Here is a 25120-nt window from a genome sequence, read left to right on the forward strand (position 1 = left end):
ACTCCCATACTATTGATTCACAAAACTTCAATAATGAAAATAGATTCACAAATTAAAAAAAAAAAAAAGAAAACACCTTAGACTAAAATGTTAATACTGCCAAACATGGTTCTGGAAGTTAGCCAAAGCAGCCTTTAATTAAACTGAAAGTTTTCCTTTTGACATTCTTCCTTGTGTTTAAGGGAAGGCATCTGGGGAAGGAGGGCGGTGGGTTCTTGACTTGCACATTTCAGGTATTGATACTGACATTGGTGCCCACTCACAGAGGTAATGAGAGTCTGATAAGATTTAACAACCTCATGCCCGGCTGAAATAGAGGTTCCTGTTGGAACTTTGGCAGACAAGGAAGAGAGATGTCCATCAACAGATGAATGGATAAGAAAGCTGTGGTACATATACACAATGGAATATTACTCAGCCATTAAAAAGAATACATTTGAATCAGTTCTAATGAGGTAGATGAAACTGGAGCCTATTATACAGAGTGAAATAAGTCAGAAAGAAAAACACCAATACAGTATATTAACACATATATATGGAATTTAGAAAGATGGTAACGATGACTCTACATGAGAGACAGCAAAAGAGACACACAGATGTACAGAACGGTCTTTTGGACTCTGGGAGAAGGCGAGGGTGGGATGATTTGAGAGAATAGCATTGTTCAATTCAGTTCAGTCGCTCAGCTGTGTCCGACTCTTTGCAACCCCATGAACTGCAACACACCAGGCCTCTCTGTCCATCACCAACTCCTGGAGTTTACCCAAACTCATGTCCATTGAGTTGGTGACGCTATCCAACCATCTCATCCTCCATCGTCCCCTTCTCCTACTGCCCTCAATCTTACCCAGCATCAGGGTCTTTTCATGTGAGTCAGCTCTTCGCATCAGGTGGCCAAAGTATTGGAGTTTCAGCTTCAGCATCAGTCCTTCCAGTGAACACCCAGGACTGCTCTCCTTTAGGATGGACTGGTTGGATCTCCTTGCGGTCCAAGGGACTCTCAAGAGTCTTCTCCAACACAACAGTTCAAAAGCATCAATTCTTCGGTGCTCAGCTTTCTTTATAGTCCAACTCTCACATCCATACATGACCACTGGAAAAACCATAGCCTTGACTAGACGGACCTTTGTTGACAACATGTATATTATCATATGTGAAACAGATCGCCAGTCCAGGTTTGATGCATGAGACAAGTGTTCAGGGCTGGTGCACTGGGATGACCCTGAGGGGTGGGATGGGGAGGGAGGTGGGAGGGGGTTCAGGATGGGGACCACATGTACACCCATGGCTGATTCATGTCAATGTGTGGCAAAAACCACTACAGTATTGCAAAGTAATTAGCCTCCAATTAAAATAAATTTCTTTTTTTAAAAATCATGTAATGGATTAACTATCAAGTGTCTGAAACATTTTCCTTTAAACACCAAATTTAACATTCCCTTTAACATAGGCATTTTTTCTAAAATTGATTGCAGTATTCTATGCCTTTATGGAAAGAATTTCCTAATGGAAATTATTTTTAATGCTTAAGGACATGATGATGAATATTATTGCATTATTTTAAATATAAAATCTTTAAAATTACTGAAGTACATAAAATTATCTACTCCTACACTTAAAGGCCCTAAACTTATATAGTTTGCAATTTTTGTACTAGTTTTTCAGAATCTCTGGCATCTTGTTCACTGAAACGATACCAAACTAACTTTCTTTTGTAATTGAGAATTAGTATCTAGCAGTCATAAGCTTTGCTTCAGAAAAGTTGAGTTTGAGTACATGATATATCATGGAACTTGATTAAATTAATAACCTAATGATGCCTCAGTTGTGACAGTAAGATCTAACCTAGAGTATCATACTGTGAGGTTTAATTAAAATAGAGCATGTGGAACTGCTTGAGTACTAATAAACACTCAATAAATGCAAAAAAAATTTTAAAAAGAGAGGTACCAATTATTAAGGATACCTGTGCCACGTGACACAAAGTGCTTTAGATATGTTCTTATCTGAACCTCCAAAAACCCTCCTGAGAATAGGTATTTATTGTTCTTGTCCCTATTTTACTGAAGAAGAGACTAAGGTGCAAAGAAGATCACCAGCTCATAAGTCATAAAACCAAGCTTTGAATTAGCTATCTTAACTGTCTCACTCAGAAGCCTTCTATTTTTTTAGTTTATTTTATTGAGGTAAAGTTGATTTACAATGTTGTGTTAATTTCTACTGTACAGTAAAATAATTCTGTTACACATACATAAATTATTTTTCATATTCTTTTCCACTATGGTTTATCACAGGATATTGAATATAGTTCCCTGTGCTATACACATAGGACCTTGTTGTTTATCCATTCTATGTATAATAGCTTGCATCTGCTAATCCCAAACTACCCCTCCCCTACCCCTCTTAACCTTGATAGCGATATTATGGGATCAGCAGTCCAGAAGCCATAAGTATCAGTGCCTGCTGTCCTGACTTCAGCAAGTTCAGGGAAGTTCAACAAACCAAAGCACTGTTATTTGGGAGCCGTGCATTTATATGCTTTGTTAAGAAATATGAGGAGCACATGGCACATGGGAGGGATCCAAAGAGGAATACAGTCTCAGTCTCCAAGATATGGGCATCCTAACTGGAGAGACAGACTTTGCAAATATTACAGGGGAGGGTGCATAGTCCCAAGCTGGAACATTGGTGATCAGATGAATGAAGGGTCTGCTTTTCACATCCTGTTCCCATGGTTATGGTCCATGTTTTGACCTTCTTCGCAGATCTGAGAGTAGAAGGGCAGGACTGATGAAGAAATTTCTTTTAACTTCTAGCCCAAATGGTAGACTATCTTTTATTGTTGGACACCAAATAGCTATTTTAAACTTCTGTAAATACTGTTGAATTAGTTCCAACAAACCTGTGTAAAATAGCAAGTTTTCTTATGTGTTCTGCTCCACATGCCATATATTCTCTTTCACTCTTCTTGGTGATGCTTGCAATAATGAAGCTGCTCATTATTGATTGCTTAGTGGGTATTATTATCTCACCTACTCTTCACCACAGCTTTGTGAGATAGATATTAATACAAGCATGCCCTTTTATAGTTGAGGACACCAAGGCTCAGAAAGGCAAAGCAATTTGCTTAAAGTCACACAGCTAAAAAGTGGCAGACCTTGGGTTCAAACCTATACCCTGGCTTCAAAGCCTGTGTTCTTAACTTCTTTTAGCTACTGAAAATAATCCTTTCCTGGATGTGATGTAATCTGATATCTGCATACTTTCTTAATAGGTATTAGACAACTTTACCAAGAAACTAATCTCTGTGTTGAGAAAATCTAAAATCTAAATTTTAGATCTACAAACTCAGTGTCAAAAGTAAAGCAGCTCTTTGATTTAAGAAAACACACAAGTTATTTTTTCCATCAACCACACTTAATGAATGTTGCTTTCACTGATTTCTCTACCTCTCCTCTTTATTCTAACAAAATGAATTCAGCATAGATTTTTCCGTTGACTTTCTGTTTTATATGTCAGAATTTTGAGGCCTGGAAAGGTGCTGCTCCTGTCTGGGGAAATTTGCTGAGAAAAGGGTTCAGAATGCCAGAGGTTCCAAAAGTGAAGCTGAGAAGGTCAATGTTGGAAGGCGAAATCTGTGTCCATGCCCTTTTTAAGAAAGGAAGAAATAGGGGCCAAAAAGCACTCATTCTTAGTCACAGATCCTTGGAGACTGAAGATCTTTTCCTTGACTTATCAACCAAGATGTATGGACAAGAATTCAGAGGTACCTTAAAGCCTGGTAATGACCTTGCTGGAAGGCCTGAGAGGAAGTGGGCAGAGGAATGACAATAGATTCAGGCTCTCCTAGAGACCCAGGAGCTTGGACGCCCATGGATCCAGCTGCCCAAATGGCATGAGCGATCATGACATGTTAGGCAGCTGATCAGCTCATAGGCTCATCTCAAACACCAGCCACTGGGTTCTGGACTTTTTCTTAGGCTTTTCTTAGAAAAATGTTACAGAGAAGAGGCACCAGGTGGTAACCAGGATGATCTTCACTACTGATTCATCCCTTTTCCTCTTGCTCAGTTGACATAATGGAAGTTATTCAATGGTATTAAACAGCACCCTCTTGAACCCCCTCCCTCCTCCCTCCTATCCCAAGAAATTCAGCTTGGATTGGGACCAGTTTGAATCCTAATCCAGTGGTGCTGAAGTTGCCACGGCTGCTCTCCTTGGGGAGTGTGCTGACGGGAGCCCATTGCCCCTTGCAGGTGAGTTTTCATTCATGCCTCTCAGGCTGCTTCCCATGAGGTGTCCGTGGGCTGTGGGAGGCTAGCTAGGTGCAAATGTGCTCTGACTTATGGATGCGCATTGTGTCTGTCCTGGTCGCATGGCACACCCCTCTTCCAGCACCTTCTGATCCCCTGGTTCAAGGAAGGGAGATGCCAGCTCTTGGAGATACTGTCCCACCAGCCCCAAGAGACCACCCTGACCATTTGAAAGCACTGAGGTGCCAAGTTCACTGTCTCACTATCCCATTGAGGTCAACTATAAAAACTCTGTTCCAACAGACTGGTTTCCTTCACATTCTCGTGTACCTTTTTTTAAGTAAGCATCAAACATGGTTCTCTTCACTTGGGCAAATACTGTTTCCTTGCCCACCTTCTTCACTGCGCTTCAAATCACTCCATCACCTGTTGTCATTCAGCCTTTCACTGCTCTTATTCCTTCTCTTTCACCAGCTTTAGCCTCCTTTTTGGTATATCCTATCCAGTTCTTATCCCCCTGCCCTAGTCCTCATCGAAGGAAGTAGCTAAGGAACGATCTAGGAATTGCCACAGCATCAAGAATGTGTGAGTTTTGTCAGCCACCTCTGGATCAAATTTTGACCATGTTGGTATTAATTTAATAAATTAATCAAAGAGTATGATTGTATGTGTTTATACCTGGCTCCATGAGACAGGAGGTAAAAACTTAATCACATCTGTCACTAGCAGATGTTTGAAAGTTTGGGGCTGATACATGAAGACTGGTGTGTGTGTGTACAGAGAGGTAGCATCTCAAAAGACAAAAATGCAGTAGTGTATCTCCAAAGTGCAGAAATATGGTTTCGACCCAACTTTGCATTCATGAACTGCCCACATTGTCTCCTTGGCAAATAAAGAGAATGCCAGCTGCTTATTCGCCTGCTTTACCTCAGGGAAAGAGTGGAGGTTACAAAAAAATTAGTTGGCTGGTATAATTCATCAGCTTACTGCAGGATTATACATACACATCACACCACACATGCACAAGGTGTAGATTATGTGTAAAGCCACCCTGAACATGTGTTTAATATTTATGAAGGAATTTAGATCACCTTAAAATCCCAGACTTTGGCAGTGTCACATATATAATAGACTACTATTCTTAAAATGGCAGAAAAAATGTTTTTTACTGAAGGCAGTCCCTACAAGTCAGTTTTTTTTAAAAAGCCTTCTTGTTTTGACGCACAATTCAATTTCTTATTGAAGCACTTGCATCCTTTGTCATGGGTCTAACAAAATCCAGAAAAGGCAGGCTTTTGCAGAAACATAAAAATGAGGTGATTTTACTCCCCAAGGCATAATTTTGTATCAGTGTGTTAAAATAGCTTTAGGTAAAGCTTTAGGTAAATAGCTTTAGGTAAAATTTTAGGCACATGGAAAAAGAATGTGTATAATATATACTATACAGAGAAGAATATTTATTATTGTGTTTTAAACTAGAGCCTTATCTTGTACATAAAACCCATCAGTTATTAGTTCATTCATGTGTGAGTTTTTAGCAGCCCACCAAGTTAATGAGCCATGGAAGCATTCCACAGAATCACAGGAGTATCTCTCGAGTCTTAGTTTATTGGGAGAGTGTTGTGATGACCAGGAAAATATTTTTAACCTGCTCGCAATATTGCTGCAAACAATCTGGAATTTTCAGATGAACAGGAATGAAAGTTTCTATTTTAGAACTGAAGTAAGAAAACAGAAACGGTGTGTCCCCACCTCTTCCATCCCCCTACCCAAGATGCTGCTCCTACCAGCTGACTCAGACAAGCTTGCTTTCCGCCAGTGGTTTCCATCACAGCCGAGTCCTTTCCTGAGCTACATCCAGGCGGTTGTCTCCTGGCCCCTGCAGGCTACGCAGCAGCAGGCGATGCCCTGAGCATGGCGTTGTGGCTGGTCTAGGCCACCTGCTCTTCCCTGGGAGCATGCCTCCCACTCCTCCCGAAGTCTTTTGCATCTTTCCCAGCCCTTCCAAGCATGCTGCACCCATGGTATTCAGTGCAGTGCTTTTTGCCTGAAATATGAGATTAGAAATGAAAGGGAAGTTTAGAACATGGTTTTTCATTTGGGGTTTTTCCCAGGTAGCCTTCCTTCCTTATTAACCTCTAGGAAGTAGTTCTGTTGGAGAAAAGCTGTGAAATGAACTCCTGGGACTGCTGTTTCCTGGCAAGGAATGCCGGCATCTACACACCCTAGTGGGTCTCTACAAACCTCGAAAGGGTCTCTGGTCCAGCCCTTCCTCTTGGCGTATCATCTCTAAAAATGACAGGGCAAGGCTGGACCTGCCGTGAAGGTATCTTCGCCCAGTGTTCTGTTTCATCAGATGTTAAAATAACTGTGTCCTGTTCTGTAATGCAGGGCACGTCCTACCCCCAGTGGAATAATATATTTTAAGTGATTTCTGAAAATGGGCCGTGAAAGCCGTCTGCCACATGGCCCATGTTTGCACATCTCTATATAGTTACGATTGCGGAATTTGACAGTATAACTCTGAATCTGATTAATTAAGAATGTGTAAAAAACAAAGTTCTTGCATTACAGCTCGTTCCTTATCTTTGTGTCTTTTACTGTGATGTTGTAGAACTTGGATCATATGGAAAACTAAAATATTATGACACAATGACTGAAGAAGGTAAGAATGATTTTAGAATTGTATGCATTGGCTTTTTTTTTTTTAATTTATGGTGTCTGTGGCTTGCCCATTTTTTTAGTCTTTATTTTCCCCCTCTTTGCATGACTTCAGTGACATTGTGTGATTTATTATTCTTTCTGCATTTTCGTCTAGTTTCTGCCATTGTGTTGATTTGGAATTGGAGACATGCAATACCATGGGTGATCATGTTATTCCATTCAAATGATCCAAACCATCTCAGTCATGTAATGCACTCAGTGAAATGGTGTCAGCAATGTAAACACAAGCCCACACCCACTGGGTCACCGTTAGTTCCTCCACATGCTTACAACATAGAAAAATACATCGGACCAACACTTCCTTTTAATATGCCCCTAATTTTGGGGTGGGGGGAAATACATATCTTCTGGTGATATTCTGATTTTTGCAAAGGAATGATCAATCTAAAGGAATCCCTAGTTTCAAAATGGAGACCTGTTTCTGATGCAGAGGACTGTAGGCTCCTGTCCTTTTCTCCCACAGCCCACGCTAACTCATCTGAGAGAGGCCAGGGTCATCGTTCCAGCCAGTGGAGCTGTATATATTGGAGTTCACACCGTGTGAGATTGGACATATCATTTTGAGCATTTCCCCTGAGTAAATGAAGTCTAGCAGAGATTTATTTTTCAGTGTATCTACAATTCCAGACACTGTCCCAGAGCACAGTCTTCTCCCAGTCAGAATGACTTTTCTGAAAAAAGTACACCATGCAACAGCAACTTGAAAATTTTGCATTCTGGTAAAAGGAGTTGTCCTCTTGTCCTAATCCCACACATACCCCCACTTTTTGACCAATAAATAATATTTGTAAGTCAAGAAAACATTTGGAGTTTTCACGTGCTTTTTTCACTGATACTGACAAGAAAGCCAAAGGTACCCTAGGAAGGGGAATCAGTTCATTTTGTCCTTCAACATGAGAGAAACTCCCCAAAGTGTTGCATATCTTGTTTTCAGCTTCTAGTATTTCTGAGTTGCCTTAGTTTGCCAAAGATCTCCTAGCTGCTTTGCATGCAGGAGGCAGAACATCAGACAGCCCTCGGTAAGAGGAAGGCCCTTCCCAGCCCCTCCCCACTCTGGCTTCTACAAAACTCTGGGGCCCGTCTTTACTTCTGTCTCTGTGCTGTCAGTTAACCATGATGGTGTTTTCTAAAGCAGCGGGCCACAGTTAGGATCTCAGACTGGGCTCTGTTGTAGCCCAAGGCCCTCCCAACAACGTGGGGGAAGTGCATATCCTTGGGCAATGAAAGCCCCAAAGGCAGAAAGCTACGAGCATCAGTATCCTACCACCACGGGGACAGAAAGAACAGTCCCTGCCTTAAAGGAAGGCTCCTGTCCTAGCTATTATTTTCAGTCCACGTCTTTAAACCACTTTGATTTTTCTTGGTGATTGTCTTGGGAGGTGAAAACTTTGGGACTCACTGACTTTATAATTTAATTGCTTTTCCAGGCATCTCACAGCCCTCAGTCTAAGCTTCATGGCTTGAGTGGCCAGTGGGTTTGCTACCTTCTACCTGAGTAGTCACAACCCCTCATTCTCTCTCATTCCTCCATCCTGTCCTCTGCCTTCCGCCCTTAGCGTCTTGTTACCAGAGCTGCTTCTGGCTTCTTGTTGCTTCTATTGACCTGTTTCTCCTTTACCCTTCCTTTCCTTCCTCTTTCCACATCTATGGGAGCAAATTGCCATCGGAGAGCTCCCTTTCTCTTCTTCCCCACACCAGAAAATTCAACATCACATGAAGATGCAAAAGTGCTGCTTCTGATCTGATGATACCAATTGATATCAAACAGCTGGGCTTTCTAGGCAGGCAAACATAGTCAAAATAATGTCTAGCAGGAGAAGCATGACCAGCCCTTAGCAAAACTGTAAAATTGTGTTTGGGGACCTTCATGGGTCACCTTTAAGATGCCTTATCCTTCCCTGGACTGTCCATCCCTTCATGCATATCCCTTTGTGTCCCATTCTTAGCTGAAAATTCATACCATTTACAGTGATAGCTAATAGTAGCTAAGGGAGCATTTTTAAAGTACATTCTATGAAATATTACTATCAGATCATGTCATTAGGCATTTTGCAGCCATCCGGGAGAAAAAAAGAAAGCAAGCTTGATTTTGTTATTAAGTAAGCGGGAGAGCTTCTGAATTAAGCTAAATAGATTTTTTCACCATGTGACTTGTCAGAGCCTTCCATGTGCCTGCAGCATATAAATCGTCTAGAGGGATGGAGGCTTCCCTGGTGGCTCAGTGGTAAAGGATCCGCCTGCAACGCAGGAGCCACAGGTTCAATCCCTGAGTCAGGAAGATCCCCTGGAGGAGGAAATGGCAACCCATTCTAGTATTCTTGCCTAGAGATACTCCATGGACAGAGGAAGCTGGCAGGCTACAGTCCATAAGGTCAGAAAGAGTCGGACACAACTGAAGCAAGTTAGCACGCTCACAGAGGGATAGAGTTTGCCTTGTTGCCCAGACTTTTTTGGTCAGAGAAACCATTCTTCCATGGAGCCTCTTGTGGGACTCTTTTAGAAATGCTGGTTAAGGCATTATCCTTTATCTAGAGTAGTAACCTTTGAAAGACTCACAAGTTTTCCAAACACATAGCAATCCCTCTCAGGCACTCATTGAAAGGACGACTGGAACAGCGGGTGGGGGCCGGGTGGGTCTCCATCCAGTCACCTCAGATTACACCCTTTTGGCAGCTGCCTCCACGACAAGCCAGTCCTGGCTTAAGCCTAATTCTGGGATTCCATCTAAAAGACTCAAGGCCAGCTCAGTAACCTCAGACCTGGCAACAGCCATGCATGGCTTTCAAATTCTTCCTCTCGCTGAAAATAATAATAACTGTGATTTATAGCATCTCCATGTTACACAATTTAAGGAAGTATGATGAAGATGTTATGGGCAATAGGGGACTAGTATAGCCTTCAAGAAATATTCCTCTCCATTTGAGCATTTCTTCTCACAATTTTAGAAATGTCACTAGCCCTTGACAGGGCTTTATTATAATTGCCCATGTGACCAGTCATTATTTGTAACTGTTTCTGGAGATTTCTCTGGGTGTTGTGTAAAGTAAGCTACTTGCAGTGAGGCCTGCTTTTTTTCCCTAATGTGGATTAAATGGAAAGAGGAATTACATATGCCACCCCATCCTAAGAAAAATTGTGTGATGATCTACTAAGTATAGAGAATTGTCTTGCACGTATTCAGTCCATTATTTTAAGCACCTGCTATATGCAAGTTATTCTGCTAGGTGCTTCATTGAAGTACAAGATTAAAAAGTGGACAGTTTGCCCCCATGGAATTTACAGACAGGGGAGAAATAAAACACTGAGTTTTAATAATCACTGAGCCACCAGGAAGAGAGTGGTAAGTCCCATAGGTATTCAGAAAAAAGATAACAGGCACAATGCTATGAGTGTTATATATATATATATATAAATTCACTTAATCCTTATAATGATCACAAGGTAGATTTTACTGGTGATGAGAAAACGAAAGCCCAAACAAGTGTTCTATTAGATGTGGAAACTAAGACTCAGAGAAGCAAAGTGATTGGCTCTGGGACTCAGAGGTAGTAAGTTGCGATGTGGAACCTGAACTCAGGACCACTCACCGCCTTCTCAGCTCCACTGCGGTTGTTCGGTGAGGTGGTAGAAGGAACTGGACAGTGCAGATTGGCTGCAGTGTAGGAGTAGGAAGAAAGGCCTGATGGAGACCAGCTCATGGGAAAAGTTGAACCACAGACTGAGGAATGACAGTGAGCTATTGACTGAAACATGGCCTCCGTACTTGAATACTATACCTTTAAAATTTTATTTTAGTAAAACGATCTGGGACTTCCCTGGTGGTCCAGTAGCTAATACTCCACACTCCCATGCAGAGGGCCAGGGTTTGATCCCTAGTCAAGGATCTAGACCCCACATGCTACAGCTAAGAGTTTGTATGCTGCAACCAAAGATCCTATGTGCTACAACTAAATCTTAATATTTTAAACTTTAATATTTTATATTTAAATATTAAATTTAATGTTTTTAAATATTTTTTTTAAAAACTGCTTACTCTTAGACATTGGAAAAAATTGTAACATCTTTTGTAAAATTTGCCCCTCCCCTCAGAGCCCAATTCCTCCCTCCCTTGTCTCAGGTGCCCAGAACCTAAATCAGAACAGCTGCCTGGGCCACACCCAACTTCCTCTCCTACCCTGAACCAATCAGAATTTTATCCACTCACTCATTCATTCCCTCCCTGGAGAAGTAAGTGGCAACTCATTCCTATATTCTTGCCTGGAGAATTCCATGGACAAAGGAGCCTGGCAGGCTACAGTCCCTATGGTCACAAAGAGTTGGACACGACTGAGCAACTAACCAACAGCTTTCATTCTCTAATGTATTCATTCAGCAACACTCATCTTGGACCAGGCATTAGACTGAGTACAGGGCTCGTGGAGATTAAAGATAGCTCTACTCCTAAAGAATTTACATGCCAGTGGGGGACACAGGCAGCAAGATGAGTAGCATGGTGGGCAAACCCAAGGTGCCAGGGAGCCCAGTGGAAGTGAGGACAGGATTCTCAAAAGAGGCCATGTCTCCACTCCCTCATTCCTGCTTCCCTAAGTGATGGCTCGCCCACCCTGCCAACCACCTGATACTAATATGTTCACTTGATAATAGCTGAGCACCTGCTCTGAATGAATCATGTTCCTAGACTTGATCTGTAACAAGATGTTTCCAGAGATTCAAGCAAGTGGCTCCAGGGATAGTCTTTTAGTGACCTCAGTTCCCCCTACGTGGGCAGCCATTCTTTTATCTCCTCATGGGATGATACTTAATATTCTTGGAAGAGCAATCTCTAGTTTTTACTTAAGGTGAATAACCCATAGTTAACAGATAAACATATTCTACAGCACAGGGAACTATATTCAGTATCTTATAATAATCTATAATGGAAAAGAATCTCAAAAAGAATACATATATATATATATATTCACACACACACACATATATATAAAAAACTGAATCATTTTGCTATACACCTGAAACTAACACATTGTAAATCAGCTATACTTGAGTTTAAAAATAAATCAGTAACCCATAGTTTATTTCTCATCTACAGATAACCCAAATTCATACTATTATCACTCTGGAAAATCCTCAATAAATTGAACTTGGCTTCCTTACTAAAGTTACTTTAAATGAAAATGTAAAAAGTTAGTTCAAAAGAAAGCTTGTGTGATGGAGCAGAGGAGTTCAAAGAAGAGATGCCTTTCCACCAGTGGCAGTATACACAACTACTCATTTCTGCTCTTTGAAGATAAACATTCATAAAGACATGTAGATAAGTAGGTTAACAGAACTCATGACTAAGGAAACGTTGCAAATATGCAATGTATTGTGCTAAACTCATTGCCATTTAACAGAAGCCATTTCTAGAAAAGTAATTTCTCCACTGTTTAAAAAGTCAATCTTTGTTCATTTGTATAAAGGAAAACAAAGATAAGTTTGTTTTAATATCAAGGGTAAGAATAACAATGATCTTTTCCTTATTGAAATTAAGGCTAGTTTCATGACAACCAATAACCCCTTTACCAACCTAAGAAATTAATAATGTCTTATATGAATCATGGGTTCCTCAGTTACTCATGTGGCTGAGTTTTAAAAATTTCAAAGAAACAGAAGCACCCTAAGGTTACGTAGTCTAGCCAGTTATTTTACATTCGTAACTGTAGTGAAATATTCCCTGATGGTTCACACTGTAAAGATTCTGCCCAGGAGACCTGGGTTCAATCCCTAGATTGGAAAGATCCTCTGGAGAAGGGAATGGCAAACCACTCCAGTATTCTTGCATGGAGAATTCTGTGGATGGAGGAGCCTGGTGGGCTGCAGTCCATGGGGTCGCAAAGAGTCAGACACGACTGAGCAACTAATACTTTAGCACAGATCCCAGTTCTTTTTCAAAAAGAAATTGAATTTTGTAATACTATTCATTGGTATTTTCCATTGCCCAAAAGGTATCCTCTGAAAATGTAATCCTAAAACAGGTACTTGGTGCTATCTGTGGCCTTCACATTATATTTTAATCCTGGCTTTGAAATGATGAGACTGTGTTATATATTCTGATATATTAAGCAGCGTAGGTTCAACTCTAGCAGAAAATCCAAATTAACAGGGACTTAAGTCAGATAGAAGTGTCTCTCTCACAAGTAAAAGAGGTCCAGAGGCAAGCTGTACATGGCTGATATGGAAGCTTCACTATAATCCAAGACCCAAACGCCTTCATCCTTCTGCTCCACCATCTTAATATATGACTTTCAACCTCAAGGGCACCTCATGTCCAAGATGGCTGTCACTTCAGCTCCGCCATCACATCTGTGTTTCAAGAAGTCTCGTGTGTGCTCAGTTGTGTCCGGCTCTTTGTGACCCCGTGGACTGTAGCCTGCCAGGCTCTACTGCACTGTCCATGGGATTTTCCAAGCAAGAATACTGGGCTGGGTTACCATTTCCTACTCCCAAAATTATTTTCCCTAGCTATTTTGTCTTCTTTTTAAGGAGCCTTCCTTTTATACCTTCCCAGTAAAATCTGTACAAAATTCCATTACTTGCCTACACCTAGTTCAAGGAAGCTTGGAAATGTAGTATGTCAAGCTGGGTGATTTGCTGTCCCCAATAATTTAGACAGTATGTCACTAGGAAATGAAAAAGGAGTAGATATTAATAGGCAACTTGCAATCTCTCCATAACAGAGAAATATTGCTTTCATAAAACTGTGTGTTGATGGGGAGGATTGAGACCAGAGCAAGCTCTGGAGTGAGATTGAGAACTCATGCTAATATAGTCAAAGGTCTGTCTAGTCAAAGCTGTGGCTTTTCTAGTAGTCAGGTAGGGATGTGAGCATTGGACCATAAAGAAGGCCGAATGCCAAAGAATTGATGCTTTCAAATTGTGGTGCTGGAGAAGACTCTTGAGAGTCCCTTGGACTGCAAGGAGATCAAACCAGTCAATCTTAAAGGAAATCAACCCTGAAAACTCATTGGAAGGACTGATGCTGAAGTTGAAGCTCCAATACTTTGGCCACCTGATGCGAAGAGCTGACTCATTGGAAAAGACTCTGATGCTGGAAAAGATTGAGGGCAGCAGAAGAGGGTGACAGAGGATGAGATGGTTGGATGACATCATGGACTCAACGGACATAAGTTTGAGCAAACTCTGGGAGATGGTGAAGGACATGGAAGCCTGCATGGCGCAATTCATGGGGTTGCAAAGAATCAGACATGACTGCATGACTGAACAACAGTGGATATGGATAAAGTGGATTTGGAGTCTGGAGCTTAGGAGAAAAGTCAGGGTTTTACAGATGTAAATTTGAAAGTCATAGAATATAAGTATCATTTAAAGCTATAGAACTAAATAAGAATACCTAGCTAATCAATAGAAAAGAGGAGGCCAAGGACTGAGCCCTGGGAACTCTAAAGTGTAGGGTCTGGGAAGAGTGGAGAATACACAGCAAAGGAGACTGGAGCAGGCAGAGGATGAGGAGAGAATGGCATCCCGGAAACCAATGAAGAACTTGGTCTAAAGGAGGGCCGTGAAAAGGTGATGGCATTAATGAAGTGACAGATGAGATCAAAGAATTGTTGTCATAGAAAAATAAGAGTTACGGACAGAATGTGAGATGCTTCCAGTCAGGAGTTTGGATGTGATACTGTTATTGCCAGTGACAAGGTTTAACTGCAGGAGTGGATGGATGAGGTGAGAAAGGGCAGCTGGAAGAGAGTAGGTTAGGGCGGTAAGGAGCCAGGTGTTGCAGGGTTCACCCATGTAAAGTCACCGTGGATGGTAACATGAGTAATGGTGGAGATAAAAATAGTGAACTGTGTTCCAGTATCTTTGGGAATGAGGGAAGCATGACTAGGAAGTCAGTTGAGTAAAAGTGGTTGAGTTTATCAGCCTGGGCTTCAAAGAACAGAGAATTGATGTATAAGTAATGAGGAAGGGAGGGTGGAATAGAGTAAAGAGCACTTGGAGAGAAATAGTGTCACTTTCAGGGGCCACAGGAGAAAAGGGACCATCAAGAAACAACCACACTCAGTAGGAACAAAAATGTTCACAGAAGTTAAGGATGTATGAAATTTACTGATGGCAGGACTGAGAGACTGAGTCAGACCAGGGATTTTCAGAGCCACTTGGTGATAAGCATCTCAATGGTGATGGATGACCTGGAGGCTTTACTGAAGAGAACAAGAATGTATCATGGGATGGCAACAACCTAACCATGTTTTTAAAGCCTTACTAGAACCTCTTTCTTTGGATTGGTCTCATGGGCAGTTTGCAGTGATGAAGTAAGGTCTGTCTTTCCAGGAGAGAGGAGCTCTGGGGAACCCCATGAGTCCAGCTGGGAGTGGGGAAAGTTGAGGAAGGAGATCAGCCTCCTCAATTCAGGGACAGAGATTTCAGTCCAGCACAGGAAGATCCTTCCTACAGACATGGCCAAAGATGGAGTGGCCTGCCTCAGACAGGAGTCCCCCTTCTCTGGAGAAGCCAAGGACACTCCTTCAGCAAGAAGTTCAGATAATGGATAATGTCATGGTCAAGACTCTAGCCTGGTGGCCTTTATGAAGTGTGATGGCAGACATAGTTTGCCAGTCTGCCTTTAAGATCGGTCTTTAAGATGAACCTTCAGAAAACTTGATCTTGCATTTTGGTTACGCTACCACCAAGATTGTGATAGGTAGGTTCCTGGACCATAGCATCTGAACTAAAACACTTGTGTATTATTTGACCCAGTTCACAGCCAAACTATTAGTGTGGTTAAATACAACAAATAGTCCATTATTTCCTGTGGAATGGACCCTTAAAAGAACAACTGCCCCCATGAAACCTATATTCTCTTTTAGTTGTAAATCCAAACTTTTACCACAGTAGAAATTTTAAACTGCAAATTAATTTTAACCATTCTTTTTATTATAAAATCATTACAAGCATGCAGAGATAAAAAGCAAACATTAAATAAGGAAAGATAGTAAAAATGAGTCCCCCTCTTACCCCAGATACCATTCATTCCTTACAGTTAACCACTTTTATCAGTTTAACATATTCTCTTTTCTTCTATATACTGTTCTATACATGGCTTTTGTTTATTAATTTATCTAAGATATTTCCATATTAGCACTGTTTTACTTTCCCCATTCCTTTTTAGCAGGTGCATAGTATTCCGCTGCCTGCCTCTTCCCTGGTGGGTTCAATTAGACCCCTGTCAATGAATATTTAAGATATTTCCATTTTTATTCATTTAGTTATTACAATGCTACATGAGAATCTTCTTTGCCCAAATAATAAACTCTATTAAGTTGAAGATATAAATGTGTGTGTTGTTCACTCAGTCATGTCTGACTTTGCAACCCCATGGATGGTGGAGCACCAGGCTCCTCTATCCATTGAATTTTTCAGGCAAGAGTACTGGAATGGGTTGCCATTTCCTACTCCAGGGGCTCATCCTGACCCAGGGATCAAACTGGTGTCTCTTGTGTCTCCTGCATTGGCAGGTGGATTCTTTACCACTGTGCCACCTGGGAAGCCCTTTGAAGTATAAACAAACATATAAAATAAATTTCTGGAAATAAAAATGACACATCAAAGAACATACGCATTTTAAACTTCGAAAGGTAGTGCCAAATTGCCCTCCAAAGGTATTGCATCAATTTAGATTCCCACTCACAGTGAAGGTGTGAGCCTTAAACAACAAATTGAAATAAGTCCTTTGAACAGAGATTCAAACTGACTTCATTACAGAGCAGATGAGCTTTTGCACAGTAACTAGCTTCTGATTTACTTGTTTGAGAAATCCAAGTTTTTACTAAAGTTGAGTGAAATCCAGGGTGGCGTTCTGATGGAAGTCTTTGTCCTTTCCAAATGAAGTGACAAGGCTATTCCTCCCACACAGAATATCCAATTTCCACCCCAGCATGTATCCTTCTTGCCTCAAGATCATTAATATCCCTAAAGAAACTCCGAGGTCACTGCAGGTTACCTTTCTCCCTCCCAGTCACCTATGAGGGCACCTCTATTATGCACCGACACCATTTCCAGCACCATGTTATGTTTCATTCATTCTAGGTTTATGGTTTAAGTCATTCGGTCCAACTTTCCATAACCGGATGATTTTTCTGGGCACTTGAACAGATGCTCTCTGTTAAGGCTGGGCCTTCTCCAAAAGACAAACAGATTTAACTCACCGGTTATTAACCACATTACTTTTTCAGAGATGTATTCTTACAAGTCTCTCCCTGGGGCTGGATCTTAGGAAGACAGCAGCCTAGTGCATGTGCATAACCAAACTAACCAACTAGAAACTGGCATCAGATCTGTAGGAAAGATCAAATCAGTTGAGTGGATAAATTCGTGGTCTTCCTGAAAACCAGAACCAAGGAAGTCTTCTCATTAGAATACATCCAGCTCTCCAAACTTCATTGCATCTTATTTTCATGATCTAAACCATCAGCAGTAAAAGCAGAAAGACTGGACCTGGCAAGTAAAGGCAGATTTTGCTGCATCACATATGTAGAAAGTGTTAAGTGGCAGCAGAAATGAATCATGGATTTTGTTGTTGTTGTTGTCTATTTCTGACATCCCCAGAGCTGAAAATGCTAAGTCGCCTTCATCAGTCAAACTTGAATACTGTTATTATAAATTAATAATGTAATTTCCCACCTCCATGAAGCTTTCTCTTTAAAAAAAAAAAAGTGGAAATCTGTTATACCAGGAAGTTGGCATGTTCAATTAAGCATGGTAAGTTTCTCTTTTGATTAAATCTGAAATGAACTGAATCATCCTGTCTTAGTCATGGGCCACTAAACCTTCAGTCCCATTTAATTAAGAACCCACAGCAGGTCCCGCCACTTCTGTTACAAACCCATGTTTCAAATGAGAATGACAGACACCAGTTTACAATGTAAAGTTGAGGATTCAAAAAAAGAAAAAGAAGAACACAAGTTAACTGACCATTTGCAATACATGAGATCCAGGTGACAGGAGAGGATGGGTTTATGTGAAACACTGGCTACTACAGAATAAATGTTAGCCAGATCTAAAATCTAATTTTTATATATCAACACAAGTCAGAGTAACCTTTCAACACATATTTGTTGAGCACCTACCATTTGCCAACTGCTGTGAACAAATCAAAACTGCCCAAATGAATACATCAGTGTCACAGACCATTGGCAGAGAGACATACCCAACATGTGAGCTTTGACTCCGAAGACCTCTTTTCTACCCCTTAGCTGGTAGTGGGGCTGGATGCTGGCAAATCTTGGATCTGAAGCCTGCCTCGGTAAAGCAATTCATTACCCATTTATCTCTTAGATATCCACAGGGTGAAGAGAGAGAACAGGGGGGAGACATTCAAACCTGGCTCAGAAGTCTAAAACAGATCACACAACCCCTTTGCGAATGTTTGTGGGAGCCATTTGTATCTGTGTATCCAGCAGAGAACTGTTCAGAAAATTAAGCTCCTAAAATAATAAAACAGTTGACCCAAAATGATGAACAGTAGCTCTCAAGCCATGTCAGCCCCAGCTAAGGTCAGTAAACTGACTCCTTGCCTGAAACATCGTATTTTGCCATCCGATACCTGCTGCGAATTTTTTTATTTGTAAAATCCCAATTTTGCCTGAACTTGATTAGATTATCTTTAAAAAAAAAAAAAAAAAGGCAGAGAGAGTCTCAAAATAGTGTCATTAACTGTAAACACAATTAGACTTTGGAGATTTAATCTCGGCATTAACCAAAAAGAGAGTCTGGTGAGTTTCCTGCAGTGTGTTTCTGGATCCTCCTTTTTCTACTCACCAAAAGAATGTAAATTTCAAATAGATTTGCATACAGCAAGAACTCCAAGCACCTCGCACAAGCACACACACACATGCCGTAAGATTCCCTTTGTTGTTTGTGTTAATGTTATCATGTTCAGAAACACTGAGGACCAGTCTACAATGTAAGTACTCGGGGGACAGATGAAAAGAAGTGTCCCTGTCTTGAGGGGCCCACAGGTTAGTTGGAAAGAGAGTGAATAAAACGCCTCTGAGGTTCTATGAGAACTACCATGATGGCATAGGTATCAGAGTGTTGTGATAGAGAAAGGTACCTAGGTACCTTGCCAGCCCAGGAAAGGGACTCGAGAAAAGCTTCCTGAAAGATGAAATGCCTAAAGCAGAGTCTTTAGAAACAAATAAACAGAGGGCATTCCAAGCCATAGGGCTTCCCAGGTGGCACAGTGTTAAAGAATCTGCCTGCCAATGCAGGAGACACAAGAGCCACAGGTTTGATCCCCGGGTTGGGAAGATCCCCTGAAGGAGGAAATGCCAACCCACTCCAGTATTCTTACCTGAAAAGTCCCATGGACAGAGGAGCCTAGCAGGCTACAGTCCACGGGATCCCAAAGAGTTGGACACGACTGAGCACACATTCCAAGTCACACGAAGGGTAAATTAGAAGGATGCAGGCAGTGCGATTAAAAGCTGGGAGACCAATGAAGAGGCTGTAACCGACATCCAGGCAGGAAAGGTTGGATCTAAAGTGTTCAAAGGTAGACTCAAAAGGACTTGGCAGTTCATTGGATATGAGGGAGAGGAGGACCTCTAAGATGACAGAAAAACCTAGGGAGTGAGGAAATCACCAATAGAAAATGTAAGCAGAAGAGCAGATTCCTAGGAAGGAAGATGATATAAGGAAGTTTGGGGCACATTGAGTTTAACCATGAGAAGGACTTCCCAGTGAAGATATTCAGAAGTCCATTGGCTGAGAGGACCTGGACCAGAGTTCCAAATGTGGGAGTCATCACTAGTCAAGCAGTGGTCCATTGGGTCCCTTGGGAGAATGTGAGGAAGAGGGAGCGAGGAGGGGACCCTGGCGAGTGGTGGCACATATGGGGCACATTCGGGGGTCCTTGACCATCGAAGAGGATTTCAAGGAAGGGATAGAGGAATACCAGATGCCACTAAGAGAGCCAGGCAAGTGGAGGTGAAAAGGGGCCGCGGATAGGTTCAGTGGTGAAATGCTGACGAATGGCAGATGCAGAGTTAAGAAATGACCGAAGGAGCCCTAGGGACTCAGGGGCACCGCACAGACTGACCTTTGCGGAGGTTTGGCCATAAAGAGAAAGCAAGCGAAAGCAGTGCCCGTAGGCTAGCTGGAGTCAAGAGAAAGGCTGCCATGTTGAAAGACTTAAGCATGATTATAGGCTGAGGAGAAAGGGAAGGATTAAAGATGACGGATTAGGCAAAGTCCCTGAAAAGGCAAGAAACTGGGATGAAGGACAGAATTTCATTCTTTTAAGATAACAACTTCTGAAATACATTGGAAATTTTCCAAAATATTTAAGAAGGCACCCTATTTCCAGTGATAAGGTGAACCCCATTAGGAGAGATGACAGAACCAATTCACGCCTGGACAGATCTGAGCCTTACTTGTGACTCCAAAGGTCACTCTTAACAGAAAATTATTTTTAAAAGCCTTAATAAGTATATCAGGCTGTTTCATTTCATTATATGATGAGTTTGGCCATGGCTTGAGATTATGTAAATTATGTAAATATTCTTATTAATTACAGAAACTAGTCCTATGATTATGCCTGTAAATATACTACAGTTAAATTATGTTAATCATCTTTATTATGTGGTCCATTCACAAAATATTTGCTAAAGATGCTTTATAAATTACTTTATTACAATACTAGTTTGATTTCCATTCATGTCAATGGAACCTTATAATTGGTTTTACATGATGCTTTGCAAAAATTAGAATAACTTGAGGGTTGCATCTCAAAAGTAGATTTAGAATAAATAAGTAAACTCTATGTTCTTATGCAGAACAAGACTTTTATTTTTAATATTTTGCTTTTAAGAATAAACATCAGGCCAGATGCTATTAGATGAATAAGCTCCCCCAGAAGGCAGTTTGTGGAATGCAAGTGGACCTTACTCGTCCAAGCTGCTAGGTAGTGTCTGCTATCTTCGAACTTTATTCTCTGAGTTTCCACACCCTCCAGAGAAGGCCCCCCCCCCCCCATTACAGCATGAATCTTAAGTCTTTGTTTCTTGTCTCTCTGGCTCCAAGCTGTGAACCCTACAAGGGCACCAGATGGATCTTATTATCAAACATTGTCTGATTCATAGCACAGGCTTGGTTAATATTTGCAGAGTGGAAGATTGGTTGTGACCTGTACTGACTTGGAAGAAAAGCTCAGACTTCCCAGGGGAGCTAATATAGGGAGAGCTTCACTATAATTCAGTGAGTGCATGAGATGTGCCAAGCATGACTCTAAAACACTTGTGGAGGCATAGAGAAATACACAGATGGCAGAGAGAAGATCCCTGCCCCGAGAAGCCTGCCCTCTGGTGGGGAAAGCAGAGAGGCTGGCAGCAAACTGAAATAAGGGCTGTGATGAGTACAAAATGCCCTGAGAGCAGAGGGTAGATTTCCACTTGGGAAGGAGGGCACGGGTATCAGTAGAGAGACTTCAGGTCTGGCCTTCAGTTCAGTTCAGTCTCTCAGTCGTGTCTAACTCTTTGTGGCCCCATGGACTGCAGCATGCCAAGCTTCCCTGTCCTTCACTATCTCGAGTACTTTGCTCAAACTCAGGTCCATTGAGTGGGTGATCCCTTTAATTAGGCCTTGACAAATGAGGAGTATCTTCACACAGAAGGAGGAGCCAGAGCTTAGCCTACCCTACTCTACTGTCTGCTGGACCTCCTCTTCCATCTTCCTCCTCTTCCATCTTCCTCCTCTTCCATCTTCCTCCTCTTCCTTGCAGTGCCTACCTTGGGGACCTGATTGGGGGAGGAGGTACAGAAGGGGGGCAACTGGGTGCCCCTCTGTATTCCACTTCTGGAGCATGAACACTGAGTCCACCCTATTTTCTCCTCTTTACTTCAGACAGTTCCTGGGGCTCTATATACGGACCCTTAGCCCTACTGGAGCGCTGGGCTTGAGTGGGCCTGAAAGGATTTACTTTGGCCCATGAGTCAACAGGAAGCTTGTGAGAACTTCATCAGCTTGCCTGGAAACCACAAACACAAGGATCGATTGAGCCCCACTGGGCTCTGGAGATATGGCAGTGAACAAAATTGATGAAAATTCCTCCCCTCACAGAGCTTGACTGCTAATGGGAAGCAGCAGATAATCAATAGCAATAGTGATACAGTGAATGAGGTGGTGGAAAATGCTTTAGAGAAAACAACTTGGGGGTGGCAAGTGCTGGAGAGAAAAGCTGTACCTTTAAATAGGCTGCTCGGAGCAGCTTCAATGAGAAGGTGTCATTTATAAACAAGTGTCAGTACTTGGTGGTGAAGGACAGGGAAGCCTGGCGTGCTGCCGTCCAGGGGGTCACACACAGTCGGACAGGACTGAGCGACTGAACAACAGTCAACAACAAATCAGTACTTGAAGGAGTTGAGAGAGTGGAGCCTGTGGATCTCTGGGAGAAGAACATTCCAGCAAAGGCCATGGCCCTGAGGTGGAGAGAGCACAGTGTTTTCCAGAACAGCAAGAAGAAGGCCAGGGTGGCTGGTGCAGAATAAGCTAGGAGAAGGGGAGGGGACAAGGCAGGAGGGTCGAGGTGAGCTTCCCTGGACAGAATCTTCCAGGTCCTTGGCAAGACTTTGGTTTTCATTTTTCCCTAAGGATCCCCTGCAGGATTTTGCACAGAGGAGTGAGTGGCGTGATCTGACCGCTAATGACCCTGGGATAAGACCAGCCCGGGGGACAGGGAAGACATGGTGGAAGAGAGACTGGCAAGGAGGCCAGAGGACTGTTGCTCGGCCCAGGGAGGTGGGGAGGGAAAAGTGGTCAGGTTCTGAAATACGCTGAAAGTAGAGACCCCAGATTTGCTGATAGATAGCTTGTGAGATCGGAGAGGAAGAGAGGAACCCGCAATGACCCCAAGGGTCAGCATTTGCTCTTTACCACGTCGCTTTCATTGCGTGCTTCTCAGTCACGATGGCCTGGCTGCCTGACCTGAGTCTCTGATTCCAGAAAAAAAAAAAAAAAAGGATAAACAGGAGGAAAGTTCAGGTGCCCTATTGCTTTTTAAGCTGCCAGCCCAGCCATACACCTCAAAGACAGAGACAGGAAAGGCAGAACTGAAAACACAAAAAATAATTTCAAACACACTGAGTTTTCCCTTCTGTTTCATTTTTCCTTTTCTTCTCCCAAACCAAGGTCTGTTTGCTGAGGTGTGTGTGGCTGTCCCCTTTACATCTATAAATCTCTTTGGTCCTGTCTCTTCCGTGTTGCCGGGGCTCAGAATGCTCTGTGGCAGCCAGGAGCTAATCTCATCTCCAGCCCAAAGCATTCCTGTTGGGCACTGCTGATGACTTGGTGGGAAGGATGTGAAGGAATTTCCAGGGGCTGTTTTCATTAATCAACGGCAGAACAAAAGTAAAAGGCTTTACCTTGGAGAAAACAGAACCTCCAAAGGTGATTTTGCGATGCAGCTTGGAGCTCCTGTGTTATGGCAGAGAGATCGGTTGAGGCTTTTGATGCCAGGTTGTTTTTCCAAAATCTGTTCTTCTTCATAATAAGCCCTTCTGCTTTGATCTTTTCCTCCCACGCATCCCTACCACCCCCTCAACACACACTGCCCTGAGAACACTCAGCTGGTTTTCTTTTGCAAATTTCAGACCAAGCTAAACTATATTAAAACTGTGTACTAGGTTTTGACGTAGGTGCCTCACGATTTGAGCCGAGTTTGCTATTTCTGAGATTTTAAGTATACAAATATCTGTCACTATATAAAAATATACTTTAAAGGTTCACACGCAACAGTGTATATTTTTTAAAGTTGCCTTAAAACATGTTGAAAACCACTCCTTCGCTCACCTTGAAAAGTGCTCAAAAATGTCTCCTTTATCCCCAGGCACAGAGTTACAGTTGTTTTTCTTAGATCTGTCCATGTCAACCCCTATGCCAATGTGGAATCCATGCCTAAAATAGTCAGTGAAAGTGGTGCCTTTACAGCCAAGGCCTCTTGCACCGGAGGCTGCTAAGCCTCCATTCTATTTTGAATATCAAGCTTTTCATCTTCAGTAATTTATGGGGTGAAGATCCTGCATTCACTTCCATAATAGTAACAACCCTCTCTGAGTAACTGACTGTATGTCAGGGCCATCTAAATACCTGATGTGTCTCAAACCGTTAAGTCTTCCAGCAACTGTTTGAGCTGGGTGTTCTGTTCATTATCGCTATTTTAGAATTCTGAGCCTGAGACAGAGGAGGCAAAGCCCTGGTGCTTCAGGAAGCTCTTTGGAGCTACCCCAAATCCACTGTGCAACACCAACAACGCTTCCTGCACTCTGCCCTCACAGGTGATGGGAGAAAGCTGATCACTATCTTTCCATTTGAAGATCACAAAGGTATCAGAGTTTAAAACACAGAGGGTCAGCTCCCTCACCTTGACCTTCTCAATTTCAGAGAGATATAAAGTGATGCTTCTAATCAGTTTTGGAGCTGACTTTGAAGGAATCATGGAAAACTAAACACCAATCCAACAAGGCCCTCCGGGATGCTTACACTGTCAGGTCAGATACCGCTAATGGAGAGACAAGAAGATGCCAAGGCTTCTTCTAACGCAGCACAGGGCCATGTAACCCTTGCCCCTGGGCTGTTTGTTGGGTTTTCTTTTTCCTCTTGTTTACAGAGTTCTGCCAATGCCAGGTGCTATGGTCAGTCGTTTACAGGTATTTTCTCACTTAAGCCCTGCATTTAACTCAGGAGTCAGTGGTTAGCATCCCTATTTAACAAACAGGAAAACTGAAACTCAAAAATATTCAGGGATTTATCGACTCTCACCTAGCAGAGCCAGGGAGAGAGCTGGTGCTTAAACCAAGCCTTGCTGCCTCGAAACACATCCATGTGTGTGCTAAGTTGCCCGGTCGTGCCTGACTCTTGTGACCCCATGGACTATATAGCCCTCCAGGCTCCTCTGTCCATGGGATTCTCCAGGCAAGAATACTGGAGCAGTTTGCCATTTCCTCCTCCAGGGGATCTTCCTGACCCAGGGATCAAACCTGCATCTCTTTACGTCTCCTGCTTTGGCAGGTGGGTTTTTACCACTGAGCCTCCTGGGAATCCCAGATTACATCCCTTTAACCACGATATTGTGCTGTTCCTAACGCACGCAC

The 25120-nt window shown here is 42.3% G+C and overlaps 1 protein-coding gene across 1 annotated transcript in view; it reads left to right on the plus strand.

Annotated features, from left to right (window-relative positions):
• Nucleotides 1–25120, plus strand: part of SLC24A2 (solute carrier family 24 member 2) — a 270205-nt gene that overhangs the window by 199281 nt on the left and 45804 nt on the right. The window contains exon 4 of the mRNA XM_061132459.1: nt 6868–6918. Within this exon, the coding sequence (XP_060988442.1) occupies nt 6868–6918 (51 nt within the window). The remainder of the gene's footprint in view (nt 1–6867; nt 6919–25120) is intronic.

Source organism: Dama dama, chromosome 29 (genome assembly GCF_033118175.1).
Source record: "Dama dama isolate Ldn47 chromosome 29, ASM3311817v1, whole genome shotgun sequence".
NCBI lineage: Eukaryota > Metazoa > Chordata > Mammalia > Artiodactyla > Cervidae > Dama > Dama dama.